The following is a 27,568-nucleotide window of genomic DNA, read 5'->3' as shown; positions in this document are numbered from 1 at the left end:
ATTTTCCTCCTTCCTGAGAGCCACTATGATACTTGCCATGACAGTTAACCATATATAACCGCTGATTTTATTTTTTTTACTATTGTAGTAACGGTAGCTTTTCCTATTGTCATAGTGAAAATATAGAAAAAGGGCATAAAGCCTGATTTTGGTTTGCTATTACTTTGGCTTGTCTGTTTCATTTACACACAGCCAATTTTACGTGTAAAGGAAGTGCTTCTTAGAAAGCCTATGAGTTTACTTCCGGCAGGATGATCTTGTGGTGGCTTTTCTCATTGATTATGTCAAGAAAAGGATGGATCTACATAAGAACAATTATTACATACACCCTGATCATCATCACCAAACTTTGAAAAACAGAGTCAAACAATATTCAAAACTGGAAATTAAGATCCAAAACATTTACATTACTTCAAATGAAGTTTTCTCATCAAACTGTGATGGGTTGAAGACGATGCTTAGGATGATGAATTTGTTGAAGCTGTAGAGTTTTCAGCGCTACCCCACCAGATCTCCTCTTCCAAAGATTCTCCCCTTCCCCTGCTTCAGGCTTTTGCACCGGCCGCTTGATCACCGGCAGTGGAGGATCCATATCAACGACAGAAACACAGCTCTCACTACTATGATTACTCTTCGGCTCGCTTGCGCTATTCACGTCCACTTGTCTCCTGATCCGACAGCTGGCGGTGGCGGCGACGGTAGTGGGTGTGGCTAGATTTTTGCCAGAGAAGAGTTTCTTGAGCTTGGAGTACTTGGCAGTGTTGTTGTTGTTGTTGTTAGTAATATGTTTGTGAGAAGAGGTGACCGGGAAGCCAACTACTCTGTTGTTCCTCTTGACCTGGCCCATGCAACCTATTTTAGGAGACAAAGGGTCGTCGGAGAAGGACGCCGACCGGTCTTTCCAACTCGGAAGTACCACATCTTTGATAGACGTTCTTGAACATAACATGGGCAGAAATGTAGCTCTTGGATCGAGATGATGATTCTGGTGGTTGTTGAAGCGATTGTACTCATTACCCATGTCTTTTTTCCCTGTCGTCTTTGCTGTGTTTGGGAGATCGGTGCAGCCAGAGAGAACCACAGAGAGAGAGAGAGAGAGAGAGAGAGAGAGAGAGAGAGGTGATGGGATGTTAAAGAGAAGAGGGCATTATTGAATCTTTCCAAGTTTATTAGAGCGTGTCAAATATGAACAAAGCAATGTGTACTTGCGCAACAATGAGGGAACCCTGTTTACTCAGTCCTCTTTAAGAACAACCTAAAACCAAATGAAAACGACGAAGACAGCGTTTGGTGAAGACTAATATATCACTTGCAGACATACAAAGGGGAAGGGGACCATTATTTTGGTGACTTTTGGAGTGTGTAGATGGAAGAAAAGCCGCCTTTTTCTTCTTTTTTTTTTTTTTTCTTTTTTTTTTTTTTTCTCTTCTCTCTCTCTCTCTCTCTCTCTTTTGGGAAGTTAAAATGGAAGAAAAGCTGCTGGTTACGATAATTAAGGGTGGGGAGGGGAGGGGAGGGGAGGGGGGTCAGGCTTGCACATTCTACAAAAGTGTAGCCAATTGATGCATCCCAAGTTCACACGCTACTTGTTATAAATCATAGGCTGACCCTCTGTTTGTCTCCTTGGGCGTTGGTTTTTCTCATACCCTATGGAACATTGTGCATTATAATTTTAATAGGAGTCAAGCACCCATATATATATATATTATTATCTGTTAATATTTATTTTTAAAAAAATAAAATAAAATCAAAACTAGGAGAGACTGTGACCCCTGACTCCCCTGTTCCGTCCCTGGATCTCATCATATAAAAATCGGTCTCATGGTGGTGCAACACAATGCCTAAAAGATGTTCTATTGATTAAAGGCAATTCTATTGATTAAAGGTGGAGTTTAAGGCTTTAAGCGATGGTAAAAGAAGTCTTTTTTTTTTATTATTTTTTTTTAATATTATGTGGTCCAATAAAATTCCATTGGAGACTATACAAGCTAAAACATTTAAGAACTTTTATCAGCCATGAGCCATCCCTCTCTCTCAAACGAAAAAAAAAAAAAAAATTAAAAACAGGAAGAACAGAAGGCTGAAGACCTTATTACTTTGTACTTTTCTTCCCTGTTTTTAACATCATTGCCCATTCGACATAAATTTCCTCTTCTTGGAAGAATTTCTTAATGGTATTTAGCATACTTAAGTACAACTGTCATATAATTAAATAATATAACAGTAAAAATTTATCTTTGAATCAATACTTTAAAAAAAAAAAAAAAAAAACGTTGATTTTTATTGTTACGCCATTCCAGTCGTACGAGAGTCTACTAAATAATATTTATCTTCTTCTAATTCAATTTATAAAATTGTCATGTGTCTCAATTTTTTAATTTGAATGTAAAAATCACGTAATTTTTTTAATAAAACTATTATGAGACATAATAATTTTGTAAGTCAAATTAAAAGAAATTTCTCCACCCCAATTTACAATAAATTTATGTCCTTGGCTGTTGTCCTCATCTACACTCATAGTACTAGTTCCAGCATATTTGAATAATTTCGGTTTTTTTGGGTAGTAATTTGTAGAAAACCCTAATCCTTGATTAGTAAAAAAGTCGGTCAAAGGTCCAAGAGATCACAATAATTAATGGGAACACGTATTATTAGGTGGGATCACGTTTGCCAAGAAGCAATTAATCCACGGACTGATTATTATATTGCATATCATGGATCACTGTAATAAGTGATAAAGAAGGTTGCTTGAAGCCTGAAGGAAACTAGTAATAATAAGTAAAAAGAAAGAAAAACCAAGATTTGTCGTTTTCGTGTGTGTGTTTTTTTTTTCTTAATTAATACCAAAAAAAAAAAAAAAAAAAAAGATTTGTCGTTTTCATTTGCCTACTCCCTCATCCACCTCAATCTTATCATTCAACGTGCGGCTTCTCTTTATATGTATATTTAATTTTATAACAAGGAAATGGAAGAGGAAAAGAAAAATAAAGTTTATTTTATGGTTTGAATTTTGTTTTGTTATATTAATGGTGTATATAATGTCAAATTATTTATACATAAAAGCATTACATTATTTAAAATTTTAAAGAATGGTACAAGTGACAACGTGTATATATCATTAAATCTGTAAAATTTAATATGAAGAGAATTTTAATCCTGTTGAACATGTGCTTTCACATTTTCAGACTATCATACTATCACTTGAAATTATGACTTTTTTTTGGTTAAAGCTCTTTTCATTTTTTATTTTTCCTTTTGTCTTCCGTATTTTTTTAAAAAATATTAATAAAAAAAACTGAAAATACAAAACATTTAAAATTATTTTCACTTTTATATTACAAAAGAACATTTTATATATATATATATATATATCAACAAGCAGAGCCATTATTTGGCTAAATAATTGGGTCCAATCAAAAATAACTCAAGCCAATGCATGTGAACTTCATTAAGCCACGGGGACCTCTCCCTAATTGACTACAATTTTTTTTTTTTTTTTATAATAATTATTTTGTAAGTAATTGACTACAATTTTTAAGAAGCTGACTAATGGATGCATAGATAGAAAATCAGACCCATAGATACAAGAGAAGTCCCCAAAATACACTGATATATTAATTGTTATTTCAGCGTGCCAAACGCATCCTAATATCGTAATTGCAAGCTTAGTCAATGGACTTCACCCGTAACATTTCTGATAGCAAGACACTTTTGTTGTTTTCTAATTGTTGTTTGCCCATACTTTTTTTTTTTTATTTTATTTTAAAGAGAACAACATTCTCTTGCTATTCAATTTCACACCAATTTAATAGAAAAAATGGAGCAATCTTTGGTGTGAAAATTCACTAATCAAACCCCTGCCGTCAACGGACGGTGACCTGCCGAACGTGTGGGCCACATGCAATGCAATTGGACGGAGTCCCCACCGTGGCCCGTTCGCTACGTTAAAACATTCGGTCTGACTTTAATGCAGCTTCGAATCCTCCACTCTTTTCACATGTAACCAATATTTGAAATTTTAGAACATTTTAAGGAAAAATATAAAAAAGTCTCTTAAAAACTAAAATAAAAAACTAATAAAAAAAAGGGATTGATTCTAATGAGTGATTTATAAATTAGACTAACCACATAGACATCTGAATTCACTTTGATACCACGTAGAGTTATTCATAAATTATGCCAACCATATAGACTGATGATGCGTTTTTTCCTTTCTTTAACTTTTTAGTTTTATATATTTATTTATTATTAACAATGATGCACGTCGTCATTTTATTGGTACTAGCGTGGTACACTAACGAAATCCGTCAAGTGTTTTGACGGAATTTGATTGGTGTATTTTTGGCATATCACAAAGACCCGCCTATGAGTTTATTTTTAATAGGATAGAGAGTTAATTGTAAATTTGGTAAACCACAAGAACTAATTTGACAATTTTTATTTTTATTAAAAATGATACATGTCATCATTTTATTGGTGTTGACATGAATATTAACGAAATTTGTCAAGTGCTTTGACTGCAAAAACTAAATTGTTATTTTGGCCTACCCTGATAACCTTTGAATTATTTTCATTACGCATGGAGTGATTTGTGATTTAGGCAAATTACAATGATTGATTTTGCTTTTTTTTTTTTCAAAAGAGTTTAAAAATATTTGTTATTTTAGTTTTAAGAGAATAAGAGTATTATTGAAAAAAGTTGCATTTTTGGCACACCTCGGTAGTTTGATAAGTTACTTTAATACACTTAAAAATTCATGAAACTATTTTAAAATTGGCTCTTAGATGAAGGCGATTTTTTATATTTTTTTTCGACATTTTATTCGCAAAATATATCTTATAAATAAAAACTCTTTGGATAATGCTTTCTTCTAAATTAGATCATTGGGAGGAAGTTATTTTAATTTCGTGTATTAAATTGATATTTTTAAATAAAGATATAATTTCTTGTTCTAATTGTTAGAGTATATCAAGAGTTCAAGAATCTATGTTACGATTGCAGACTGTGACCTAACTACAGTTAAAGACTACTATTACCTAATTGTAGTTAAAGTTTATTTGTATTATGTGATTATTCTATAAATAAGAGTCTATTATATTGTAAACATTACTCACATAAATAAGAGTAAAATGTAGTCATTTGAACTTTATCCTATGGACATAGATTATAGACTGTTCTTTTTGTCTATTTTAATATTTCGCTATATATTCGGCATTATATTATATTTCATTAATTCTATTAAAAATACTTGTAAAAATCACATGCTTCAGTTTAATACACTTCTTCCAATTCAGTTTGGACAACAATTTTGTCCAACTCTCTCACTTACCCATAAATGAAAAATGAAAAATGAAAAAATCTTACATGGTCTAAGGAGTGTCAATTTAATACACTTATTTTTGTTATAATATAAATTAAATGATATTTTTTTTTTATAAGCTCAAACTTTTAAGATAAAATATGAATTAACACTTTCAACCCACTAAGTTCCAACCCTTTTACTTATCCAGAATTTTTTTTTTTAAAAAAATGAAAATAAAAATAATAATTCTTTATTATCCATGTTTATTTATATATATGATTCCTTGTGTAGAGATTTGATAAGTTCCACATTGTAAGGGACAGTTCGTATATCAGGCTGAAGACAAGAGTGATGGGAATTGTTGAATTAATAGTTGGGATTTGGTAAGATTAGGGGACCGACCACATGCACATCACATGTTAGGGAAAATGGAAATGAATGGTACTGATGTATGCATCTCGGCCCCGACATGCCATACATCTAAGCAAGTGGGAGGCACGTGAAAGGTCCATTTTGTCCTTCTTTTCAATTATATTATTATGACCATTGACCACTGACCTTCCAACTGGAAAATTCACTTTCATTTATTTAATAGGGAAACTATTACTTTGTATTTATGAAAAAAAAAATTGGATTCAATAAATACTAAATATTTGGAAGCCTAAGAGTTTTTTTTTTTTTTTTGAGAAATATACACCAGATTTTAGATTTTCTCAAGTACCAAAGATTTTACCCTTTTATTTAAAAATTAACCAAGGCAATGGTGGATATATATATATATATATATATATATATATATATATATATATATATATATATATTTTAAAAAGAAAAATGAAATTAACCAAGAAGCCATGGCCCCACTTGGCTTAGTTCCGTCCCAGATCATCAACAATCTAATATCAGTATCACTATAATTACAAAATATATATATATCAGTATCACTATCAGCGCTATAAATTCTTATTTAATATTTAGGACGATCCAAGATATATAGTTTAATAATGGATGACGATTATTCTCTAGGCAATGTTATACACAGTAACACAACAAATTCTTTTATTACATGTTAAAATATTGATTAAATGATTAAATTTACTTCTTTTTATTTGTTTAATTTTTTAAAATAAGTGATCATTTAATATGGTATTAGAGTCAAAGGTCCTGAATTCGAATTTTGTCTCAATTATTCATCTCTCATTTCAATTAAATATTTCGTGTGTAATGCCTTAACTATTAAAAAAAAGTTTGAGCACACACGTGAAGAAAATGTTAAAATATTAATTAAAAAATTAAATTTTACCTCTTTTTATCAAATTAATTTTTTGAAATAAGCTGTCATTATTTAATACTACAAAGTTGTAAAACTTATGAAGTAATATATATGGAGAAAAAGGTGGCCTACGAATAAGGGGAAATTAAATAGGGCAGAAAGGCATTGCTATTGCATGCAAGAAGGTTCTTCGAGTTACATCTCCAAGGTAGGAGGTCTACATTCAGATTATTTTAAGGTTCTTTAAAAAGAATTATTAATTAAAAAAGGTTATTTAATTAATGTTAATATAAACCTTTTGTCCGAAAGATATATTATTAATGTAGTGGTTGTAAAGCACGAGATACGGAGGTTGATTCGCCGCTAGCTGCTTGGTCTCTCCAGCTATATCCAGAAAAATCCACATCTTTACGTGGAAAAAACAGTGAAAATGTGATCGATAAGGATTCGAAGCCCTGGGATTCCCCTATAATATATCTGTGAAATCTCTATTCAATTGTCGTGGTCTGACACACACTAGAACGTTCATATCACCTGTATTTTTTTGTTTGGAAAGACCGTGAAAAGGTGTCAAATCATTATGGTACTGACATTATTAAAAGAATGAAGCCTATGTGAATATTTTAAAAGGAAGGAGACAAGGCAATGGTGCCTATCTCCCCCCCCAACCCCCCCACCCTATGGTCGTTAGTCACGAAAAGAGAACAACTAGGCGATGAAGTAGCACCTAGGTGTTGTAGGCAAACCTTTTGACCGTGGTCTCGATCAGACTCTCGATATGAAAATACGCGTTGCTTGGAAATTCAATTTCAATACTTTTCCAAGAACGTCTTCTCTGGACCGACGCGTGTGGGTTACGGTTTGTTTTTCAAGGTGTGGTGGGTGTTTCTCTGATGGTTTTGGAGTCTTCCAGCGAACTTTTACTGCTGAGGATGCCTTCGGTGCCGGAGCGCAGTCGCCGGTGACAGCGCTTCCCATCGTCAGACTCGTTTTGGATTCTATTTAAGGTGTTTATATTGTTTTTTTTCTTTTCTTTTCAGTCTGTCTGTATGATACTTAAATGTTATTGAACTATTTGTTGACTTAAGTGCTAGATTTGCCTTCTATTATTTGTTATTTGTGCTTAAATGTAAAGAATATCTTATTGTTGTCCGTATAATATTTATGTATTGTTTAAATTGCTTTTCTAATTTAGTTTGTTAGGAGTCTTGTACTTTTTTTCTCTCTATTTGTCCTTGTCCTGCAACTTTCTTCAGTAATATACGATAGCATGATAGCGCATGCATTTATTTAAAAATAAAAAAAAAAGAAAAAAAAAAAAAGAAAAGAAAAGAAAAGAAAGAGAGAAAAGAAAAACCTCTCCAAGAAGGAACAATATCTGAAGTGCATGATTCCTTGCGCTAAGGCTACATATTTTGTTAGTGTAAAAATTATTATCTAAGGCTATATATTTGTGTGTATTTATTTTTTTCTCAAGATAAATATATTAATAAACAACTCAAAATTCCCTAAAAATCAAACCACATCAAACCACGCTTCAGTATCCTACACGCTCCTAAATTTTTGCTTCAAAAAATTCCCAATACAAATTAACATCTCCATCATATATATATATATATATATATATATATATATATATATATATATATATACACACACACCCACAGACAAAGGACCAAAACTTTCAAAAAGACGGCTTTAAGCAGGTAATGAGTCCTAGACTATATCCTTATCATGGGCTTTCTCCGCTAGTTCATGCTTTTAGCGGGCATGTTTCCGACCTAATCTTATCGTGGTGCCTGCTTTGGCTGCAAAAGTCAAATTAATGTAATCCCATTAGATTTGTTCTTCGGAGGAAAATTTTGAAAAGTTCTTAGAATTTTCGAAATCCTATCTACTTAGGTTTTAATTTTTTAAATGAATATATTGAAAAAAAAATAATAAAGAAATAAGAGCATTATAATAATTATAAAGATGATTTTATTAGTGGTGACAATGAATTGATGGGGTGATATGGTGTACTAACGTGAGTGGCAACCGTTGTTTTGATGGTATTACTGTTACTGTGATTATAGAAAGTTAAAAAAATGGTGAATTGGTGATTGTACTATTGGGTAGAAGTACAGTAATGTATGCAATTGAAACATCTTAATAGACCAGTAAACTTGAACCTTGTTCCTATATAACCAATCAATTCGATCAAGCACTTGTTATCTTTTTTCATTTTTCAACTCTTTTGATGACACAAAAAACTATTGTTCAACTATTTGACAACTTGAAAAACGAAAGACCTCAGTCTTACATCCCTTGGATAGAAAGAGAGGGAGGGCAGGTAAGGCAAAGGCCTTTGCCCTTTGGTAGAGTTGTAATGGTTTGTCCTGATTTGTTTTCTTTAAACTATCTTACGCGGCTATTTGAAAGGATTAAGTCATTTATTTGTCAAATTTCCTACCATTTGTATATATTTTAGCGCTGTTTTAGTTTAGTTTGAATCTATTGTTGGGGAGCATATCTTTATTTCTTTAATAGAATTGTCCACTTCTTCTTTCTTTGGGATCAAAAGTGGAAATGATCCGCTTATAACCATTTCCTCAATCAATTAGAAAAAAAAAAAAAAAAAATAACAACAATTTTCTTTTAAAGCAAGAGAAAATTTCTTCTAATTCAATTTTTTCAATTGACATGTCTAAAATATATTTTTCAAAACTACATATATCAATTTAATAGGATGAGTTGGACATACGTTAGTTTAATGACAAAAATATCTTCTTCTTCTTCTTCTATTTTTTTATAAAAAAAAGAAAAGAAAAGAAAAGAAAAAAGTACTCTCTAAGCTTTCTCAATCTTCAAACCTTAATAAAAAATAAAAAAAAAACCTCTCCCTAATCATTCCCAAACGTGGGTTTAGTTTCATTATCAGGAATCCATATTTTTCGACACATCACATTACTAGGATTGTTGATGTCCCAGAAAATCTCAGATTCCCCGAAATGCCACATGATGGGTTTGCACGATATAGGGCCACACTGCACTGTCCCACTGTAAATTTTACATCACCATGGCCATCCTTGTACAGAGAGACCAGCCCAAAAGAAGGCGGCCAGAAAAATTCAGACGAAGAGAAACCTGCCTCTTGGTACAAGAAAATCAATCGGCACCTTGGTCAACAATACAAAAGACATGTTCCATGTTGTTCCTATATACAATTTTTTTTTTTTAAAAAAAAAAAAAATCAATATCAAGGGCTTTAAACATGTAGCTACAAGTACACGTCATTGCATGCTAGGATTGAGGCTTATGCTATGACAGTTTCAACCCATATGCTAGATTTCCCTTTCCGGATTTTCTTCACTGTACTTTCAACAAGAAAGCACACGAAGAGGGGAAGGAAGGAGATAGCCTGACGACTGCCATCCTTTTGAAAATTCAACACACTTTTAGGAGAAACATCATTGAGAAGTCTCATCATTTCCCCCACCTTGAGCTACAACTGCTTCATCCTGCGGCCACTTTGATTCAAGATTTTCCTCCTCTAATAGTGAGACTTTATTTGAACCATCATCCGTCCTAGTATGCTTTTTTGGTTCGTCGTTTGGTTCCACAGTACTACTATCTCCAGCTTCTTTTATATTTTCAACTTGGTGCTGTTTTTGACTTTCTGAATTGGACAAAGGAAGGGGAGCAGCACCCAACCCTTTGGAAAGACAAACATACCTAAAAACAAGTTGTTTGTAATTATTTAGCAGGTCTTCTACGTCGTTCACTGTTAGGTTGCCGACATGGGCAAACAAGTATGGATAATCCCGAAAGACTTGGCTCACCATATCCTCCTTCAGAAGCATAATTGCCCCTTTGTTCTCCAAATCTGAGAGGGATGGAACTTCTGGCATTGATAACTGATCTTTTGCATATGGGGCCTCCTTACTTGTGGAATTTGTTTCGGACGATTTTGGTCGAAATGTGGAGTCCCTATCCTTAACATGCAAAGACTGATGTTTAGATTCCATGGATTCAGCGATAGACACATCTGCTGCATTTCTATCACTTTGATCATACTGACCATCTAAACCAGTTGAAAGCCCGGAAAGAAGTGCTCGAGCAGATTCCATGTTCTTTTCAAACTCAGTTTCATCCATTGAAAGAGCCTTTGCATCAATGTTAGACATGAAGGACTCAGCCGAGAGCATGTTAGTGAAAAAATATGCTGATTCTGCAACTAGTCGAGACTGATTCCTGTACCTTTGAATATACAACAGATTTGAGTGCAGTTGTGGAGGGTTTGCCTGCATGATATCGTTCATGTAATCTAGATATAACATTGCAAATATCACATTTCAAGAGACATTAACCAAAAGAAATCATATGAAGCATGTAAGCCATTAGTTTGCAAGGCATTATCGATACTAAATCAGGCATATATCATTACAAAAATTAGCACTCCTTCCCTTCCCCCTCCTCTCCCCTGAAAAAGATAGGTGGAAGAGATGCTACCATTTCATGATATCCTGAGACACCAATACATGCCTTCTAATGTGATTCAATCAACATACTAGAATTACTTTCTACAACTTTATCTTTTTAAAAGCATGGCAGATATAAAGAATCCTATTACCAAAAAAATCTAAAAGAAAGTGTTACAAGTTACAAATCTACATATATCACAACATGGATTGGCTAACTTTTTATCCAATTTTAGAAAATACGGTTTACTTTTTTTAAATGTGGTTTTAGAGAGCGTAGAAACTTTTTAAGGATACGCACCAACACATACATATCTATATATAGTACAATATATATTTAATTTCTTATCCCCATGTCAAGTCCTACTTTCAAGATTTTACCATTTCCCAAGTCAGGAGTCAATGTCCATACATCATAGTCAATGATTGACAGAGTAAGCAACAGTAGACATAAAGAAACTTTTTTTATGATTGAAAGAGCATAGAAACTTTTTTTTTTTTAATATTTATCAAAAAAAACTAATCATGAATACAATTACAGATATTGGAACCAACTCTTAAGATTTTATTTTATTTTATTTTATTTTTGAATAACTTTAAGATTTCAAAATAAATTATAATGGGCATATATATAATCTCACCTTTAGAGTAACAAAAATCAGGACAGGAAGAAATTCGTCAGCTCCAGGGGGATTCTCATTTGAAGCAATAGAAGCATTAAGCAGTAAGTTACTGATAACCCTGCAACAATTGAGGATACAGACAAGCTTGTCTCTTGGTGCCTTGTACATATTGATCTTCTGCAGTTCTTTCTGTGCAAGCTGCCAATACGGGATTAGAGATGCAGTTAAGACTTTAAATGAAAAATATCCAAAAATAAAACCAGTTTCACAACACTCCTTAAGTGCACGTGGAAGTGAACAGGAAAAGAAATATTTTTGGTGTTCCTTCAAGGTATCCCACATATCAAAGTGTGTTCCATCATGCAATTTTGTGAAAACCATCTTGTAACATTGTTCAAAAGTTCTGTCTCACGATTTCAAATCGTTTCTTGACCAGTGACAAGACCTTGTATGTAAATTTCTTGGATAAAGTGAAATACCTAACTTTCACCTCTAAAAAGAAAAGATACTTTATCTGCAATGAAGGATTGAATATCCCAGGTAGTGGATTCAACAGATTCCTATTCATGACCTGATCAACATGTTTTGTTGCTAAGATTCAGCCAACATGAGAGTCGAGAAATATATTGGGAGCTAGGTTTCATCCAACAGTCTAAAAATGACAGCATAAATTTGAAGCCAGTGATTCTGTTGAATTGGAAATAAATGAGACTCGGCATTCCAATTGTGGAGTTAACATGATTCCAAATGTTGATAGAAAACGTCAATAATAGCAGGTTTGAATGAAATCATTACCCCGCTTTGGTACTCGCAAATTCACATACCTATTACTATTTAGTGCAATAAAAACTGACAAAATAATTTTATCGCATAAATCACACTTCACAGGCACTATTTTTTACGGGAGCAAGCTCCAAACTTTTGCTGTTGCTTTATTTGGTTTTTTCTTGCTAAAGAAAAGCTCCTTACTTTAGCTAACCAAGCTCTACAACATCTTGGGTTTCAGAAGACTGGAAATGTAAGAGCCCATGGATGGAGTTTTAAACTTAAAAATTCTGAATCCACGATTACAGTCATTTTTTCTTTTTTCTTTTTTTAATATCCATAGGGGGCAATGGAATGAACGCCCTTCATGAGAACTTTCCCTAAATATCCATTTCAAAGGAGAGATGAATAGATTGGGCGGAGCCAGCTGAAGGAGGGACACTAACAAAAGCAGGAGCTTTTTAAGTGTGCTCTGGAATCTCCTGCTCAAAGCTTCTTGATCACAATAACGCCTCTCTTCCTCCCCAAGAAAAAAACAAAAAAGAAACAGAAGAAAATCAAGCTCAGGATTGCGGGAGTGAAGTACGAAAATTGTAGGCAGCCAAAAAATCCAAAGAGAAGTGACAGATTGAGGGACAAATGGAGCTTTAGTGCCTCAACTGAAATGCAACTATATGGTTATCAGCTCCATGCATATAAAATTTTAGTACAACCAATATAGCAGTCACAATCAATGGCCAAAGATGGAAACCATTATTTATCAGTTAATTAATAATAATAATAATAATAGTAGCAGTAATAACTCATGAAACTTCAGAAAAGAGAAAATAGCTGTATGTTCATTTTGTGTATGTGCAGGAGATAATGCAAACGGGATTCCAAGGATGTAACCCCAGAGAGAGAGGAAGAATATCATGTAGAACCTCTACTTACTAGCCATGATGTTTCATTTTGAAAGGATGGTTTAATATCCAAATTTTCTGGTTGAATGAATTGTTGAATCAAAGATATCTTCTCATAAAGTTGGTCATCAAGTTTTAAATCATCTGGATGTGAAGCAAATACACGAGTAAATAACTTCGTCATGACATACTTCTCCAGTCCCTGTATTTGAAACAAAGCACAAGGTAAAAGAAATAAGTATATACAGAAGTACGATCCATAAACAGCACATATTACAAAGAGCAAAACAACCCAAAAAGAAAACGAAAACAATAAAATTACCAAAATTAAAAAGAAAAATCATCCAAAGAAATGCTATATAAGGCAAGAAGTATGAAGTACCCAGCTTTTTGCTACTTAAACGATATTAAATAAAAGTGAATAGTATGCATGATCTCATAAATATTTGTACCAACAAAAGGAAACTATTAGCCATTTGGCCGAAAGGCCTAAAGCATTCTAGTATATGTCTGGTAACGTTTTTTAGAACACTCTTTAGTTTTCAGACACTCTACCCCGAGAAGTGTATGAGAAGTCTCCTCCAACAGTGTTTGGTTGTCTGATTTTTTTTTTGACCGTCTATAGAACACTATAGCCCCTTTCTCTCTTTGCAAACCAGAGCCAATAAGACCAACCATTGCCTAACCTATATAGCCTATATGGTTGCAGCTGAAGAGAATAACCACTGTTTAATACTTCAATGATCACCACAATGCTTCATAAGTCCTCATCCACTCCCAGTAGCTCACTTTCAACAACAGTCTCCTCTAAGCACTCCTTCAAGCCAAGCTCAAGTGCCCGCTGCAACCATGCACGAGCGGACCTCCAGACCACGACAGCTCCTCGAACTTGCTCCAAAGCCCAAGTCATCTACCCTGCCACCATAGCTGGGCATGACCCAACCACATGGCTAGGTAACCCAGCCTCGCCTAGCTGCAGTGGCTAGGTTACCGAGCCACCATAGCTGGGCAATTGCTGTGGCTATTTTTCTAAAGTTTTTTTCAATATTATTTTCTTTACTTTCACACCCCAACCCCCCCCCCCCCCCCCCCCCCCCCCCACACACACACACACACACACCCTTTTTTTTTATATTTATTTCTTTTTATGATTTTATCAATTATTTCAATTTATTTTTTTTATAGAAGGGATATCAAAATACTCACAATTTCACAAAGGGCTCTTATATCATATTCAATGGTTTTTCACCATAACATCCAACCACTTTTTCACCCTATCAATTTTCAAAAACACTTTTCGAATAATTTAACAAACAAGTTTCAACCCCAATAACCAAAAACACTTTTTTAAATTCAAAAATAGAGAACACTTTTGAACACAAAAACCTCAAAACACTTTTCATAACAATTACCAAACATAACCATAGTTTTTGTGGTGGCAGGATTCACCAAATAAATACATCTCGAACAAAATAACATCATTTCAGTTCATTTTTGTTGATATCATAATCAATCTCAAAGACATTGTTCTCCAAGTTCCAAAGATAAGCTTGTGTAGTATCCTTTTTTGATAAGCTAAAGAGAGAGAAAACAAAAAACAAAAAAATTTGAGAAGAAAAAAGAATTGTGGTCAATTGTGAACTGGTTGTGGGTTTAATAATCTTCTCTAGTCATCAAAGAAAGATTCCTAGAGTATATATTAGGTTCACTGGGCCACACCCTCTCCCTATGCTACTTACTAATTGTTGGCACCATAGAGTAATAAGATATCAAGGTTCATAATTTGTAGACAGTACCCTTTGCAAATATGACAAATCCCTGTGGAGACAAGAAACATAGGGTTTTCAATGGGTCAAAGCTGATGATAAACTCATAGATAATGCAACTTGTTTCTCCACATAGGATTTTCGTGGGTCAAAACTGATGATGAGCTTTCAGATAATGCAATTTATTTTCTCTTTCGATAGTTAGATTTGAACCTGAACCCTGACCCAACACCTAGGAGCCGAGTAATGCAGCTTTAGCTCAGTGGTTTTGACAGAGGTTTAGTATCCATATTTTTATGATTCTGCAAATCTCCATTGTACACTTATTGGTTTCAATAGTCTCGTTAAATAGGCTTTTGTAGCCACTTTCAGAAGATCATTGGAGTCATAACCCAAAGAACAACAGAAGTCAGAAGTTATTTTTTTATAAGTAAATTAACTTAGAAATTATGTCCAGAGTTGGAATCCCTTCTTTCTCTCCTTCACTCAACTCCTATTTCCCCTTCCCCTTCAGTCTTTATTTCTTCATCATTTACACAGAAAGGATATTTCAAAGCAATACTTGTAGACAATGCCTGAAATATTACGGGTTGTGCCCCTATGCCACCAGGTGGATTGCTTACATCAAATGGTGTAGAATCAAGAGGGTAGCAGTCAGTGAAAAATTTCCTGTTTTCCTCTACACTGTTGTCCCTTAGGAAGGAAAAGAATAAATGGGTAATTCGGAGGCTAAATCAGAAGTGAATGTTAGGGAAATTGCTTATTAGTTTGAGAGCTTTCAGAACTCATTTATAGACTTTCATAAACTTGCTTTAATGCTTCTTCTCTTCTCTTCTCTTCTCTTCTCTCTCTCTCTTTTTTTTTTTTTTTCAAAAAGTATCTACATGTTAGTTTCATTAATATCCATCCAAATTGACACTGACAGAAAAACAAAAGTTGAAGGTCTCAACAGTCAATCTTCTATCATGACATCACCACAACAACTACAAGAACTTCTCGGTGGAATCCCCGGGAGGACCAAAATAAGAATTGTTCTCTGGTCCTTTTGATTAAGATTCTAGGACCTAATATTCCATGATCTAGTACATTGTTATATTTTGTAGACTTTTTCATTGACCTATGAATAATGCCGTTCTATAATACAGTCACACAAAGAAAAGAGATGTTCATAAAAAGAACATCATAATAACACAACCATCCTATAAAAAGATGCAAATACAAGGTAAATGTCGAGTAACTCACCTCACCAGCACTCTCCAGCTCCTCATCTGAGCAACCAGCCCAAAGTGGATGAGCCCTGAAAGCTGATTCCATTTTGGCAAGGAACTCCTGTACCGCTGCACTGTCCTTCTCTGGATCGGGAGCATTGTTTGAACATGAGACAATAAAACTGCCAGATGGAAGACATCACATTCAAAACCTTGGACATGATTGTTTTGTAAAAGATAAAATTAGTATTATGTAAACTCTTCTACGAAAGGCTATCATGAGTTCCTATCTGCTCTCTGTCTGATGAGTCACCCGCCTAACAACCCCTTAGAATTGAACATTATATGTCGAGTAATGCTATTCTTCTCACCCATTTCACATTGGCTGACGTGACATATTTTAAGTGACTTTTCATATTAGCCACTAAAACACGTCAACTCAACTGATGTGAAATGGGTGTAAAGAGTAGCATTACTCTTATTTGTCCCTGGACTATGGAGTGCTGCTAGATACAACTTTTAAAATGTAGACGGCCACTAGGTAATTCTCATTGCACTTACTAGGTTTACAAATTGATACGATATGCACTTAAACGTTTACAAATTGACATTACAGTCTATGCATCTGATACTCATTGTGGATTGACATCAGAGTAGTAAGAGGTTATAACAGAAACTTCGAGGACAAAGAAATGACGGTTGTGATTAGCTTTCATGATTTTCTTGTTCTTTTTTCTTTTCCGACTTAGACGCTCTCTTTTTACTTGATTGTGCTTTGCGTTTTTTAATGATATTTCGGTTACTTATAAAAATATATAAAAAATAATAATAATAATTAAAAAAAAAAAAAAAAAAAAAAGTTATAGTACAAGTTGCAGTAGGCAAGCATTTTCCTTCAATTTATGAACTCAAAATTCTCTTTAACTCTTACAAGCAAGAAAAGTAGTTCCCAAACATTTCCTAAATTATTTGGCAGAACTGTGATAAGCAAATAGAAATATCAGTTTTTCATTTTTTGGAAAAAAGAAAAAAGAGAGTAAGAACGCGATAATTGCAAGAACTTAGCAGTCAAGATATAGGGGAATTAGCAAAATTGATGAATGATTCAATTTGGAAACCGTATCGATCATATGATAAATGCATTACCTTTTGATGGATTTGACGAGATCGGCGGCGGAGGGTTGTCGCATGCGCTCCAGAAAGTCGTGCAAACCCAGGAACACGTCAGCGTTCTCCATCACCCACCACCGTCCGATCGTTTCAAAATTCTGAGCTTCCAAGTAGAATGAAGAGACTCCGTAGTAATGGAGTAGCTTGAATCCTAAAACGATGAAAGAATTACTAGAGCCCAACCCCCTTCTACTTTTTTTTCCTTTCTTTTCTTTTATTTTTTTAAATGGATAATTCCATTGTTGGTCCCTGTAGTTTGTCATAATTATTTTTTACTACTTATAGTTTAAAAAGTTCATGGAAGGCCCTCGTGGTAAGCAATAATTACAAATCGATCCCTGAAGTCAAATTCTGTTAAAAAATTTGACAGATTCTGTTAAGTGCCACGTCAACACCATATCAAACTAATAAGATGGCGACACATGTTCATCTAAATAAAAAATATATAAATTGATTAAAAAATAAATTAATAAACTTTTTTTAAAAACAAAAAATCAGTTTATTAATTTTTTTTTTAATAAATTTATAGACACGTGTCACTGTCTTATTGGTTTGATGTGGCACTTAACAGAATCTGTCAAATTTTTTAGGAAAATGTTAGATTTACAATACCAATACAACAACTGCACAGCAACCCCTCACATGAGGGTGGGACCCACTCTCATGTGAGGGGTTGTTGTGCAGTTGTTGTGATGGTGTAGTGCAAGAATCAAATCCCAATTTTTTAACAGAATTTGACTTCAATGATCGATTTGTAATTATTGCTTACCACGAGAGCCTCCCATGAACTTTTTAAACCATAAAAAGTGAAAAATAATTATAGCAAACCACAAGGACCAACGGTGCATTTATCAATTTTTTTTATGATGTGGCAAAGCTTTATTGGTGCTGATTCAAAATGTACGGATGTCAAAATTTTATTAAAGGGAAAATATTAAAAAAAAACACTTGATACACACATCTTACTCACCCATTATCTTACATGGTGTGGGACCCACATCGCATGAGCCACACTCCATGTGAGAAGGTGGATGCGTGAGGAGTGTGTATGAGGTGTTTTTGTATCATCTCTCTTTATTAAATATGGTATATCCATCCACCTACGTGTCATTATTCATCATAAAACAATGAAGAATGCTAAAGTTCATTCTAGTATTCTTCTGGTGTTCATTTGAAATGATATAAATGATATGGATGCAACTTTTTAATTTTTTTTATTACATTTATATCCTTCTAGATGAACACCAGAAGAATACTAGAAGGAGCTTTAACATTCCTCTTAAACATTTTAACATGGTGAATGATTTCGTAATTATGTGTACCTTGATTTTATGCATTATAAATCCTAAGGAGGAATTTGATAAAAGAGAAAATATAAAATAACTCCCTAATTAATTGTCCAATTTCAATCTACTCTCTCAATTTTTAACTCATTAAATTTTTCATATTTTTTATTTCACTCCTTCCGTATGTTTATCTCACTATCTATAAAGATTGGGTTTTTCAATTGAATTTATTTGGGTTTATCACACTCAAATTTAACCTTCTTCATTGTTGAGGGTCATGCACGACTTTTCGTTGCTTAAGGCTATAGTTTTTCCCCAACTTGACGATGATGTGTCAACTGGGGTCTACATAGGCAAGCTAGTATTGAGAAATAATACTTACACATCACCTTCATAATAACTACACTTACACAAGAGATATTGGGGTGGGGCTCAGTATAATGGACCCCACCCCAATGTATCTTGTGTGAATGTAGTTGTTATACACAAAAAGTATAAATATCATTTCCCGCTAGCATTTGGGTGACATGTCATTTTTGTTGACGTGTCCATTAGTGGTGCATCATATGTGGGATGTAGTCAATGTGGCTTAACCGGCATTGTTAATTTGGACGAAAAATCTATGGTTTTCTTATTTTTAAAAAAGAAAAAGAAAATCAAAATCAAAACTGTTTCGCTTAAAAAATATATATAAATAAATAAATATATTTTTTTAAAAAAAAAAAAAAAAAAAAAAAAATTGTTTGGCTCCATTGAATTCATTATTCATCTTTTCATCTTGCGGATAGGCCGAAAGCGGGGGCCACTCCATATGATGGGCCTAAATGAGTAAAGTGAAATGTAAAAATCCAACCCAAGAGAAGGGCCTGTGCTCACCCATAGACTATGAACATTTCCCTCTGGTTGGAGAGCAAACCTCTCAAATACATGCCTGGTAATTACATGTAATTATGTAATTACTCACAAGGATGGATGAAAATGATTATGTAAATTATGTAATTACCGACCTCAACAAATTGTGTCTCCTAGTAATTAACCCATCAAAAAATCAAATTAAATACATGCCTGGGAGTTCATAAGGATGGAAATGATTATTAAGCTCCGCTATCTATTATTTAGATGTTTGTGAGGAAGAGTAATGTTAATACCACACACTTTCGTCTATGTAACATTGTTAATCAGCTTTTAAAATTAATAGCTGATCTAAAGATTGGTTGGAAGTACCACATCAGCAAGGTTAGAAAATATAATGTTTAGCATTTCTATTACGAGGGATGGAAGAGAAAATTGGTTTGCTTGAAAACATTTTTAAAAGTGCAATGCTAAAAATCACATTTTTATCTCACAATTGTCTAATAATGTTGACATAGCAACTCCAACCAACCATTGATTTTTTTGTTTAACAATGGCAGATCCAAGTTAGTTGGGACTGCAATGTCAGCATTGTAAGATAAAAAAATGTGGTTTCTAACATTACTAGGAGACAACACATTTTTTTTCTCACAATGCTAACGTGACAGCCTCAACCAACCTTTGATTTTTTTTTTTTTTAACGATGACCGATTCAATGGTTGATTGAAACTACCACGTTAGCATTGTGAAATAATTGGTTCCTAGTGTTGCTCTTTTTTTTTTTAAAAAAAAAAAGGGGAAAAAATAAAATCATTTTTCTTCTTGTGTTCTACCCTCTTATGGGCATAACCAAAATAAAAAATGGGGTTTTAAAAATGCATGAGAGAATCTCATGCATTCTGAACACATACCAATTTAATAGAATGGGTTAAAAAAAAAAAAAAAATCATTATTTCTCTCAATTCAATTTGAAAGAAAACTTTGTCCCTAAAAAGATTCCCAATCGGAGCCCTCCCAGTCTGCTAAAGTAGGCAGCTCCACACGTAGAGGTGATCCTTGAGAAAAAATAATGCTTAATGGACCTGGTAATAATATAATCTCGGTCTAAATCTGTCCAATATTGGCTACAACAAAAACAGTCCCAAACGTGTATTAAGTCTCACTTACATCTGTACGAGGATATCAAAAAAAAAAAAAAAAAAAAAAGAAGAAAAAGAAAGAAGAAGAAGAAGTGAAGGAAACTAGGAATACCATCCAACTTTGAAACATAAGCTGATAGGGATTTTCATCACAAAACTAGAAAGCAATGGCGATTGTTGTTATCAGTACAAAGAACCAACATTAATAGCAATTTACTCCTACTCATGGGGCTACTCACTGAGCACAGTGCGCATATGAAGCCCACCCCAGGAAATTACATTTTAATCCATGAGGAAAAAGAATAAACAGGGGAAAAAAAAAAAACTATGTAAAAATATTGAGATTGTGTACTCAAATACCTTCAGATCCCCTCACATCCATTCATTAATGAATTTTGTGATATGGTGAAGAAAGTATCCATGCAATTGAACTGCTAAAAGTTTAAACGAACAGCTTCTATATAACTAATGTACCACATTTGCTCACCAGCTCTTACATGGCTGAAGAAGCAATGTGTGGACTTGTGTATCATATATATCTGCACAAAGTTCATCATTTTAATGATCTGAACTGCCTCTGACTATGTTGCTGAACGTGGCTGAAAATTTTTCAGAATCCTAGTCTGCCTAAGGAAGATCATCACCCTTAAATTGATTCAATATAAAGCGTTCCAAACAGCTCCATCCCCTTCACCACACTTCGAATGAACATTCTTGATCTTCTCCACTGACTTGCAGATTCCACTGCAGCTCCAATCAAATGAAGCAATGCAAACATTACCTGCCTGTGCCTTCCACTCACAATCTGTAGTAATTGAGAATTAATGTCAGTTGAAGAGAGGAAACACAGCCATTCACAATGTCACACATGGAAAAGTTTTACTTTTGAGTACACAGATACCTATAAAACCTTGTGCCTTGCATTTACAAATCAAATTCAAGACCCCAAAATTTAAATGCCCAACCCAAAGTGCAATAAGTAGTAAGATTGTTAGACATATATGCATGATAAAGTACTTTTCGATTGCATCAAAAGTCTTTAAATGTTTAAACATTATATCCTAATCAAAGAGAACTTACATCAAATGTGAAAAATAAACCCATATCAGGCTGGATATGGACATATGGTATTAACAATCTTGGTTATCTAGTGGCAATAAATTTGTGCCACACCTCTATATTAGTACCTGAAAATTTAGCCTTTTTTTTTTTTTTTTTTTTTCTTTTCTTTTTGCAAGTTAATTCTCAAGTAATGCTATACAAACTCCCACTTCTTTACACCTATTGTCAGACTCCCTTAGGTGACTTTTAAAACTACCATTGGATTAAAATCCAATAAAGATCCATCCCAAATCTAATAGTAAATTTAAAAACTACATAAGAAAATGTAAAAATGGATGTGGGGAAGTGGGGAAGTGGGAGTAGGTAGCATTATTCTTTATTCTCACTTACCAAACGAAAAAAAAGTTTGTCTAAAAACATGTCTTTTCAAAGAAGTACCTGGTGGGGTTCCACAGCACATATTGCGGTCATCAATGTGCTCAACTTCAAGACCAATAAACCATGAACCAAGTGACACATCTTCATTGGCGTACTTATGCAATATAGCCCTGCAATCACAACCACCACCTCCCACAACTTTATCTTTGTCTCATAAAGAAGAAAATTTGTATGTGCAAATGTTCCAAATCTAAAAGCAGCCACCTCCAAAAAGTCTGCTGTTTCCAGGAAAATATGGACCCATAGACCATTCTCTTTGGACAAAATTTCAGTGCTCTTCGCAAATCAGTTGTTTTTTTTTTCAATTCAAAGTTTCTCAACACTCAAAACTTTTGGTCAATTTCAACTAAAGCACATTTTTCCACAGCTTTAATGAAATTTCCAGAATATCTTTTTGCCATGGGCAAAGACCAAAGATAGTGCCAAAATTGATGTTCAAATAATTTGTTTCTGGCCCAGGTTTAAAAAATTAAAAATAAATCTACTGCTTATCTCAGCACAAAAGCACTAAACACAAAATCTATGAAGATGAAGATCATGGCCCTTAATATGGTAGCTCACAGGGTAGCAAATTAGGCTACTTCATATGAAAAACCTTACTGGTTGATAGAAATGTATGTGGCTAGATCCTTTGAGATTGCATATATCTGCCCAGTTGCATGTCGGAAGTATTTATTCCCCTCCTCTCCAAATTTCCAGTACTCTGGTTCATGATACTTGACATCCCTAGAGAACAGAGGAACTTAAAATGTTAATATAACACTGCAGAGATAGGCAGAAAGCAAATAAAATAGTAACATTTTGCTTCTATTCAACACATAAGATTCAGGAGAATTACTTTCTAGAAAGAACAGGTCCAGATTTCATACACCCAATGTAGACTCTGGGTTTTGAACGGTGACGGGCAAGAGTTGTAGCTAGCATACCTACAAAAACAAGACATGTAAGAAACTCAACCATAGTAATTGAGAAATAACTTTTTTATAGTGACAATAATGCAACAAGATGACAACAAAAACAAAGATGTTGAGGCTGTGCATACCCAAATTGACATGGACATCATCATCCACCTTGATGTAGAAGTCAGCATCCCATATTGCCACCGCAGTGGAAAAGAACATTTTTGTTTTTGCTGACAACTCATGGTACCCTTCAACGTGCTCCTACAAGATAATCGCACATATTGAAAGTTCGATACCATTTTCCTTGCAGGGTGTTTTAGATGCTTAGATAAATATACAACTGTATGTGAACTTCTTACCAGCCTAATAAAGTCTTTGTGGAGAGCGTCTTCTGAATCAATAGCTCGATCTAAGATGCTGTTGGATGTTGCACTGAACCAATCATCCAGATATCAGTCAGTTCAATTTCATTTAAAGCAACAGAGAAACATTGTATGATTTAGCTGTCAATTTCAACATCTTATTGTCATATATGTAAATATGAGACAAAAGAGATGTACAACTGCAATTACTTCTAGAGATTATCTAATAGTCATATCCAGAAGAATTGATTTTGCTCGAGTAGAAGCCTGAAATTAGTTTTGAAATGCTAGGATGAAACCCTTATTTAAGCATAGTTTACGGTTTGCCTTGGCAATATTGATAACACCTGCAATCGTTGAAACCATCCTTCTGTCTCAACATATTTGCTACTATCCATAATCATATCCCTTTTCATTGAAAATACTAACAATGACAACGTCATACTTAAATTGATTTTGAAGTAAAAGCATGAGCCCAACTGTCACCATAAGATCATTGCATACAATACAGGGAAAATCTATAAATAAATTCCGATCATAATTTCTGACCTCAAAATCTAAATAATGTCAGTTTGCAGCTATTTCAAATCCTACACATAGAGAGAACAAAGTCTCCTAAGAAAATATACGATGAATCCTGCATCCAATGTTATATATTGTAGCACATATCATAAAGCTAATACTTACAAAAAGAACCGGAGAAGCAATTTACCTGTGGCCAATCATGAACCGTATCACAATTCCCTTCTCGTGCTCCAATTGGACAAGCTTTTCACCTTTCCAAAACACAGCTCAACATTCTTAACAGACAAACCCACATCAAGAATAAGACCAAAAGTGGCACATACAGAGAACTAATATTAATTTACCTTGAGGCATCCAAGTCTCTCTCACCGAATCACGTCGCTTCCTACTACTGAAAGCAGTGTTGATTCCAATAACCATGAACGCTTTCTTCCTCTCACTGTGCAACGAAGACCTGGCAGCAGAGCCTTCGGAAATCCCCATTTCCCGAGAACTCCGAGTCGCCGACAACCCCATATTGAGCAGCGATATCTGCTTGTCTAGAGATCTGAGAACACCTCCAAAACTCCAAATTATTAGTAAAAATTATTTTGAAACTTAAAAGAATTGTGACAGAAAATACAAAGAATTCTGAGAAACTCACTGAAGTGCTTCCTGGGTCTTGTAAACGCTCGCCGATACATCGCTATCCGGTGCTGGTTTCTGGGGAAACAATGAAAATTCAATAATACCCAACAGAAATGGAAAATAAAACTTCAAATTTCGACCATTTTTTAGCATCAACAATGATTATACGTACCGTATTGGTTGTTAGATCGTCGGTGGCCACAGCTTGCAACTCTTGTTCCTCTCGACGCCGGCTCATGAGCTGGCCGCTGGATTCCGGTGGGGCCCACGTCCTGAGCAACAGCGAGCCAACGTGAAAACAATCTCGTCAGCTTCGAAAACATCCCAACATCAAACCGAACCGAAAAAGAAAAACAAATTTCTACAATCCGAATTAATCAAATTTCAACAAAGGAAATGCACGGACACAGAGCGAGAGGAAGAAAAAAGGGGACCTGCCGCTGATGAGAATGCCAACAAGGAAGGAAAAGGCGCAGAAAACGGGAATCCATTGGGCGGAGATTTTTCCAGCGCTCCGGTTCTTAATTTTCTGCATGTCTGCGTGAGAGAGAAAAGAGCCTATTGGTTTATAACTCTTCTCTCAATTAAGAGAATCTTGTTTTAGCTCTTTTATTTATGGGGTGTGCGCGGGGTTGGCTGGTCAAAGTTAGGCTGTTATTATATGCGACTTTGTGTCGCCTTTCACACGTCGTTCAAACCACGTCCACGCCTGTCACGGCACGAGTCAAGACCCGCTTCCTGGATTTTGGATGGTCCGAACCGTTTGACTTTTTTTTTTAACATCCGAAACACATGCAAACCCCTCAATTATCTACTAAAACTAGTCATATTAGCTCAGACACAAAAAAATAATAAAATAATAATAATAAAAAAAAAATTAAAAAAAAAAAAAAAAAGGAGAGAAAATTCAATTAGCCCATGAAGGCTCATCTCTTTTATTACAGTCCCATTCATAAAGTATGAAAGTGCTCAATTTAATATATTTAACTTTTAAAAATTTACAACTTGGCTTATTCGTTAAGGTATTTTTTTGTTAAATCCTAATGGAGGGATCAAAAATTTGTAAAATATCTTTATATTTTAATTTTGTTTTAAAAAAAAAAGGTAATTTTATAATTTTATAAAGTTTATAAAGTATAATAGTCATTTCACCATTTGATCGTCTAATTTAACTCCAAACTTTTACAGGTGTGGTGAGATTGTAAACTTTTTTAAATTTGATACACTAAATGAAAAGCTTTTCAACTTTGAATATAAGATTGTAAAAACGATGAAAATTCAAAAGAACTATGTGAATTTTTTTTTTGGAAAAAGTACATATATCCTCTTCAAACTACCACTCAATTGTCAATGTCTCATCAAACTACCAATTATGTCAATATCTCCTCTCAAACTACCAAAACATATCAATGCCCCCCTCCTCCCTAAACTACTAATTGTTTCAATGTCTCCCCTCAAACTATCAAAACATGTCAATATCCCCCTTAAGATCAACAAAAAGACAAAAATGACCCCAATTATTTTTTTCAATAACACAAAATTGTCTTTATAAATTTGAAAAATAAAAAATAAAATAAATTTTTAAAAACAAATTAAATCAAATCAAATTAAATAATTAAATAAAAACGAAAAAAAAATTAAAAATAACGAAAAATTAAAAAAAAAAAACTAAAAAAAAAATGAAAACTTAAAAAAAAAAACCAAACAAAAGAAGAAGAAAAACAATTATTTTTTTTTTTTGTTTTTATGTTTTATGTTTAATTTTATGTTTTTTTTTTATAACTTTTTGTTTTTTAGATTTTTTTTAATAATTTTTTTTCCTTTTTTTTTCGAATTTAATAATTTTAAGAAGGGTATTTTTGTTATTAGGACTGACATTAACAAACTTTGATAGTTTAGAAGGAGATATTGATACAATTAATAGTTTAGAACGGACATTAATTATAAAATAGTAGTTGGAACTTGGAAGAAGTTATGTGTATTTTTTTTTATTCTTAAAAAAGAAAAGAAAAGAAGAAGTCATATTAGACGTTTTAACCGTTGTTATAACTCAACGTGTGTATTCAATGCATTCGTAACGAATCTAACGATCGCCGCCACAATGAATTACATACGCTTCTTTGTTTGCTTCTATTTAGGTAACACTAACGGCTAACCATCAATACACACACGTGAAACGGCCCATGAGATCACTTTAAGATTCCGTTATTCCGTTTGAAAAAAAATATGTTGAATCTAACGTAAAGACGAAACAGTTGCGAATGTTTTGTAATTTTATTATTATTATTATTAATGTTTTTATTTTAAAAATATAAAACAAAAGTGAGAAGGAAAATTGTTTAACAAATGTTTCTTTTTAAGGATTAATGTCTCGTGTCCCCAAGAGACAGCTTAATCGGCTGGAGACCATGCCTTATGAAATGGATGTTACTAGTTCGAATTCCCCCCCTTCCCCCTCTTGTGTGGACATGTCAAAAAAAAAAAAAAAGATTGAGGTCTCATGAAGTACTTAAAACATTATAAAACAAAACATATTATATGTACATCTTTTGTATATCTCTTTTATAAATTAACTATTAGATCTATAGGACCTACATGTAGGTTATTATGAGTCTTACAGATTAAATGGTTAATTCAGTAAAAAAAATGTACAATAATCATTTCTCATACAGAATATGCAATAGTTTTAATATGAAGATTTCATTTTAAATGAATGATGCAAATTTTGTGGCATTAATACATATTAAGAATTGAAACTATCTCTCTATTTCCGACAGTCGACCCTTATCTCTATCATGATCATCGTGGCTCCATTTTCGTTATTACTATCAATCTAACATAACAATCAAGAAAGAATTAATTGATGTGATATCAAGTAGAAATAAGTTTTGATTTTTTTTGTGAA

The 27,568-nt window shown here is 33.7% G+C and overlaps 3 protein-coding genes across 3 annotated transcripts; all 3 read right to left on the bottom strand.

Moving 5' to 3' along the window:
• Nucleotides 1-236: 236 nt before the first annotated feature.
• Nucleotides 237-1,394, bottom strand: LOC133875787 (uncharacterized). The gene has a single exon (XM_062314058.1). The coding sequence runs from the start codon at nt 1,019-1,021 to the stop codon at nt 431-433; it is 591 nt and encodes a 196-aa protein (XP_062170042.1). The 5' UTR covers nt 1,022-1,394; the 3' UTR covers nt 237-430.
• Nucleotides 1,395-9,805: 8,411 nt separating this feature from the next.
• LOC133854139 (vacuolar protein sorting-associated protein 9A-like) lies at nt 9,806-17,653 on the bottom strand. Its single transcript, XM_062290203.1, has 5 exons — nt 17,447-17,653; nt 16,335-16,482; nt 13,358-13,528; nt 11,678-11,857; nt 9,806-10,859 (listed from the first exon to the last, which is right to left on the bottom strand). Exons 1-5 carry the CDS (start codon nt 17,536-17,538, stop codon nt 10,026-10,028), a joined length of 1,425 nt encoding a protein of 474 aa, XP_062146187.1. The 5' UTR covers nt 17,539-17,653; the 3' UTR covers nt 9,806-10,025.
• Nucleotides 17,654-20,846: 3,193 nt separating this feature from the next.
• On the bottom strand, nt 20,847-25,235 carry LOC133854136 (beta-1,3-galactosyltransferase 7). The gene is made up of 11 exons (XM_062290190.1): nt 25,098-25,235; nt 24,836-24,935; nt 24,680-24,738; nt 24,381-24,583; nt 24,224-24,287; nt 23,509-23,581; nt 23,290-23,410; nt 23,086-23,173; nt 22,848-22,973; nt 22,248-22,357; nt 20,847-21,552 (listed from the first exon to the last, which is right to left on the bottom strand). The coding sequence occupies exons 1-11, from the start codon at nt 25,196-25,198 to the stop codon at nt 21,404-21,406; spliced, it is 1,194 nt and encodes a 397-aa protein (XP_062146174.1). The 5' UTR covers nt 25,199-25,235; the 3' UTR covers nt 20,847-21,403.
• Nucleotides 25,236-27,568: the final 2,333 nt, after the last annotated feature.

Source organism: Alnus glutinosa, chromosome 1, assembly GCF_958979055.1.
Source record: "Alnus glutinosa chromosome 1, dhAlnGlut1.1, whole genome shotgun sequence".
Classification (NCBI taxonomy): Eukaryota; Viridiplantae; Streptophyta; class Magnoliopsida; order Fagales; family Betulaceae; genus Alnus; species Alnus glutinosa.
The sequence above is the reverse complement of the archived record's forward strand: the minus strand, read 5'-3'. Positions and strand labels throughout refer to the sequence as shown.

Coding starts and splice junctions, on each gene's coding strand:
- LOC133875787 (XM_062314058.1), bottom strand. CDS start 1,021: ATGGGTAATGAGTACAATCGCTTCAACAACCACCAGAATCATCATCTC.
- LOC133854139 (XM_062290203.1), bottom strand. CDS start 17,538: ATGGAGAACGCTGACGTGTTCCTGGGTTTGCACGACTTTCTGGAGCGC. Junction 11,858..13,357: donor AAAATGAAACATCATGGCTA/GTAAGTAGAGGT, acceptor CCGTATTGGCAG/CTTGCACAGAAAGAACTGCA. Junction 10,860..11,677: donor TGATTTTTGTTACTCTAAAG/GTGAGATTATAT, acceptor GATATCATGCAG/GCAAACCCTCCACAACTGCA.
- LOC133854136 (XM_062290190.1), bottom strand. CDS start 25,198: ATGCAGAAAATTAAGAACCGGAGCGCTGGAAAAATCTCCGCCCAATGG. Junction 24,584..24,679: donor AAGACCCAGGAAGCACTTCA/GTGAGTTTCTCA, acceptor AGGTGTTCTCAG/ATCTCTAGACAAGCAGATAT. Junction 22,358..22,847: donor ACATACATTTCTATCAACCA/GTAAGGTTTTTC, acceptor TTGTGATTGCAG/GGCTATATTGCATAAGTACG.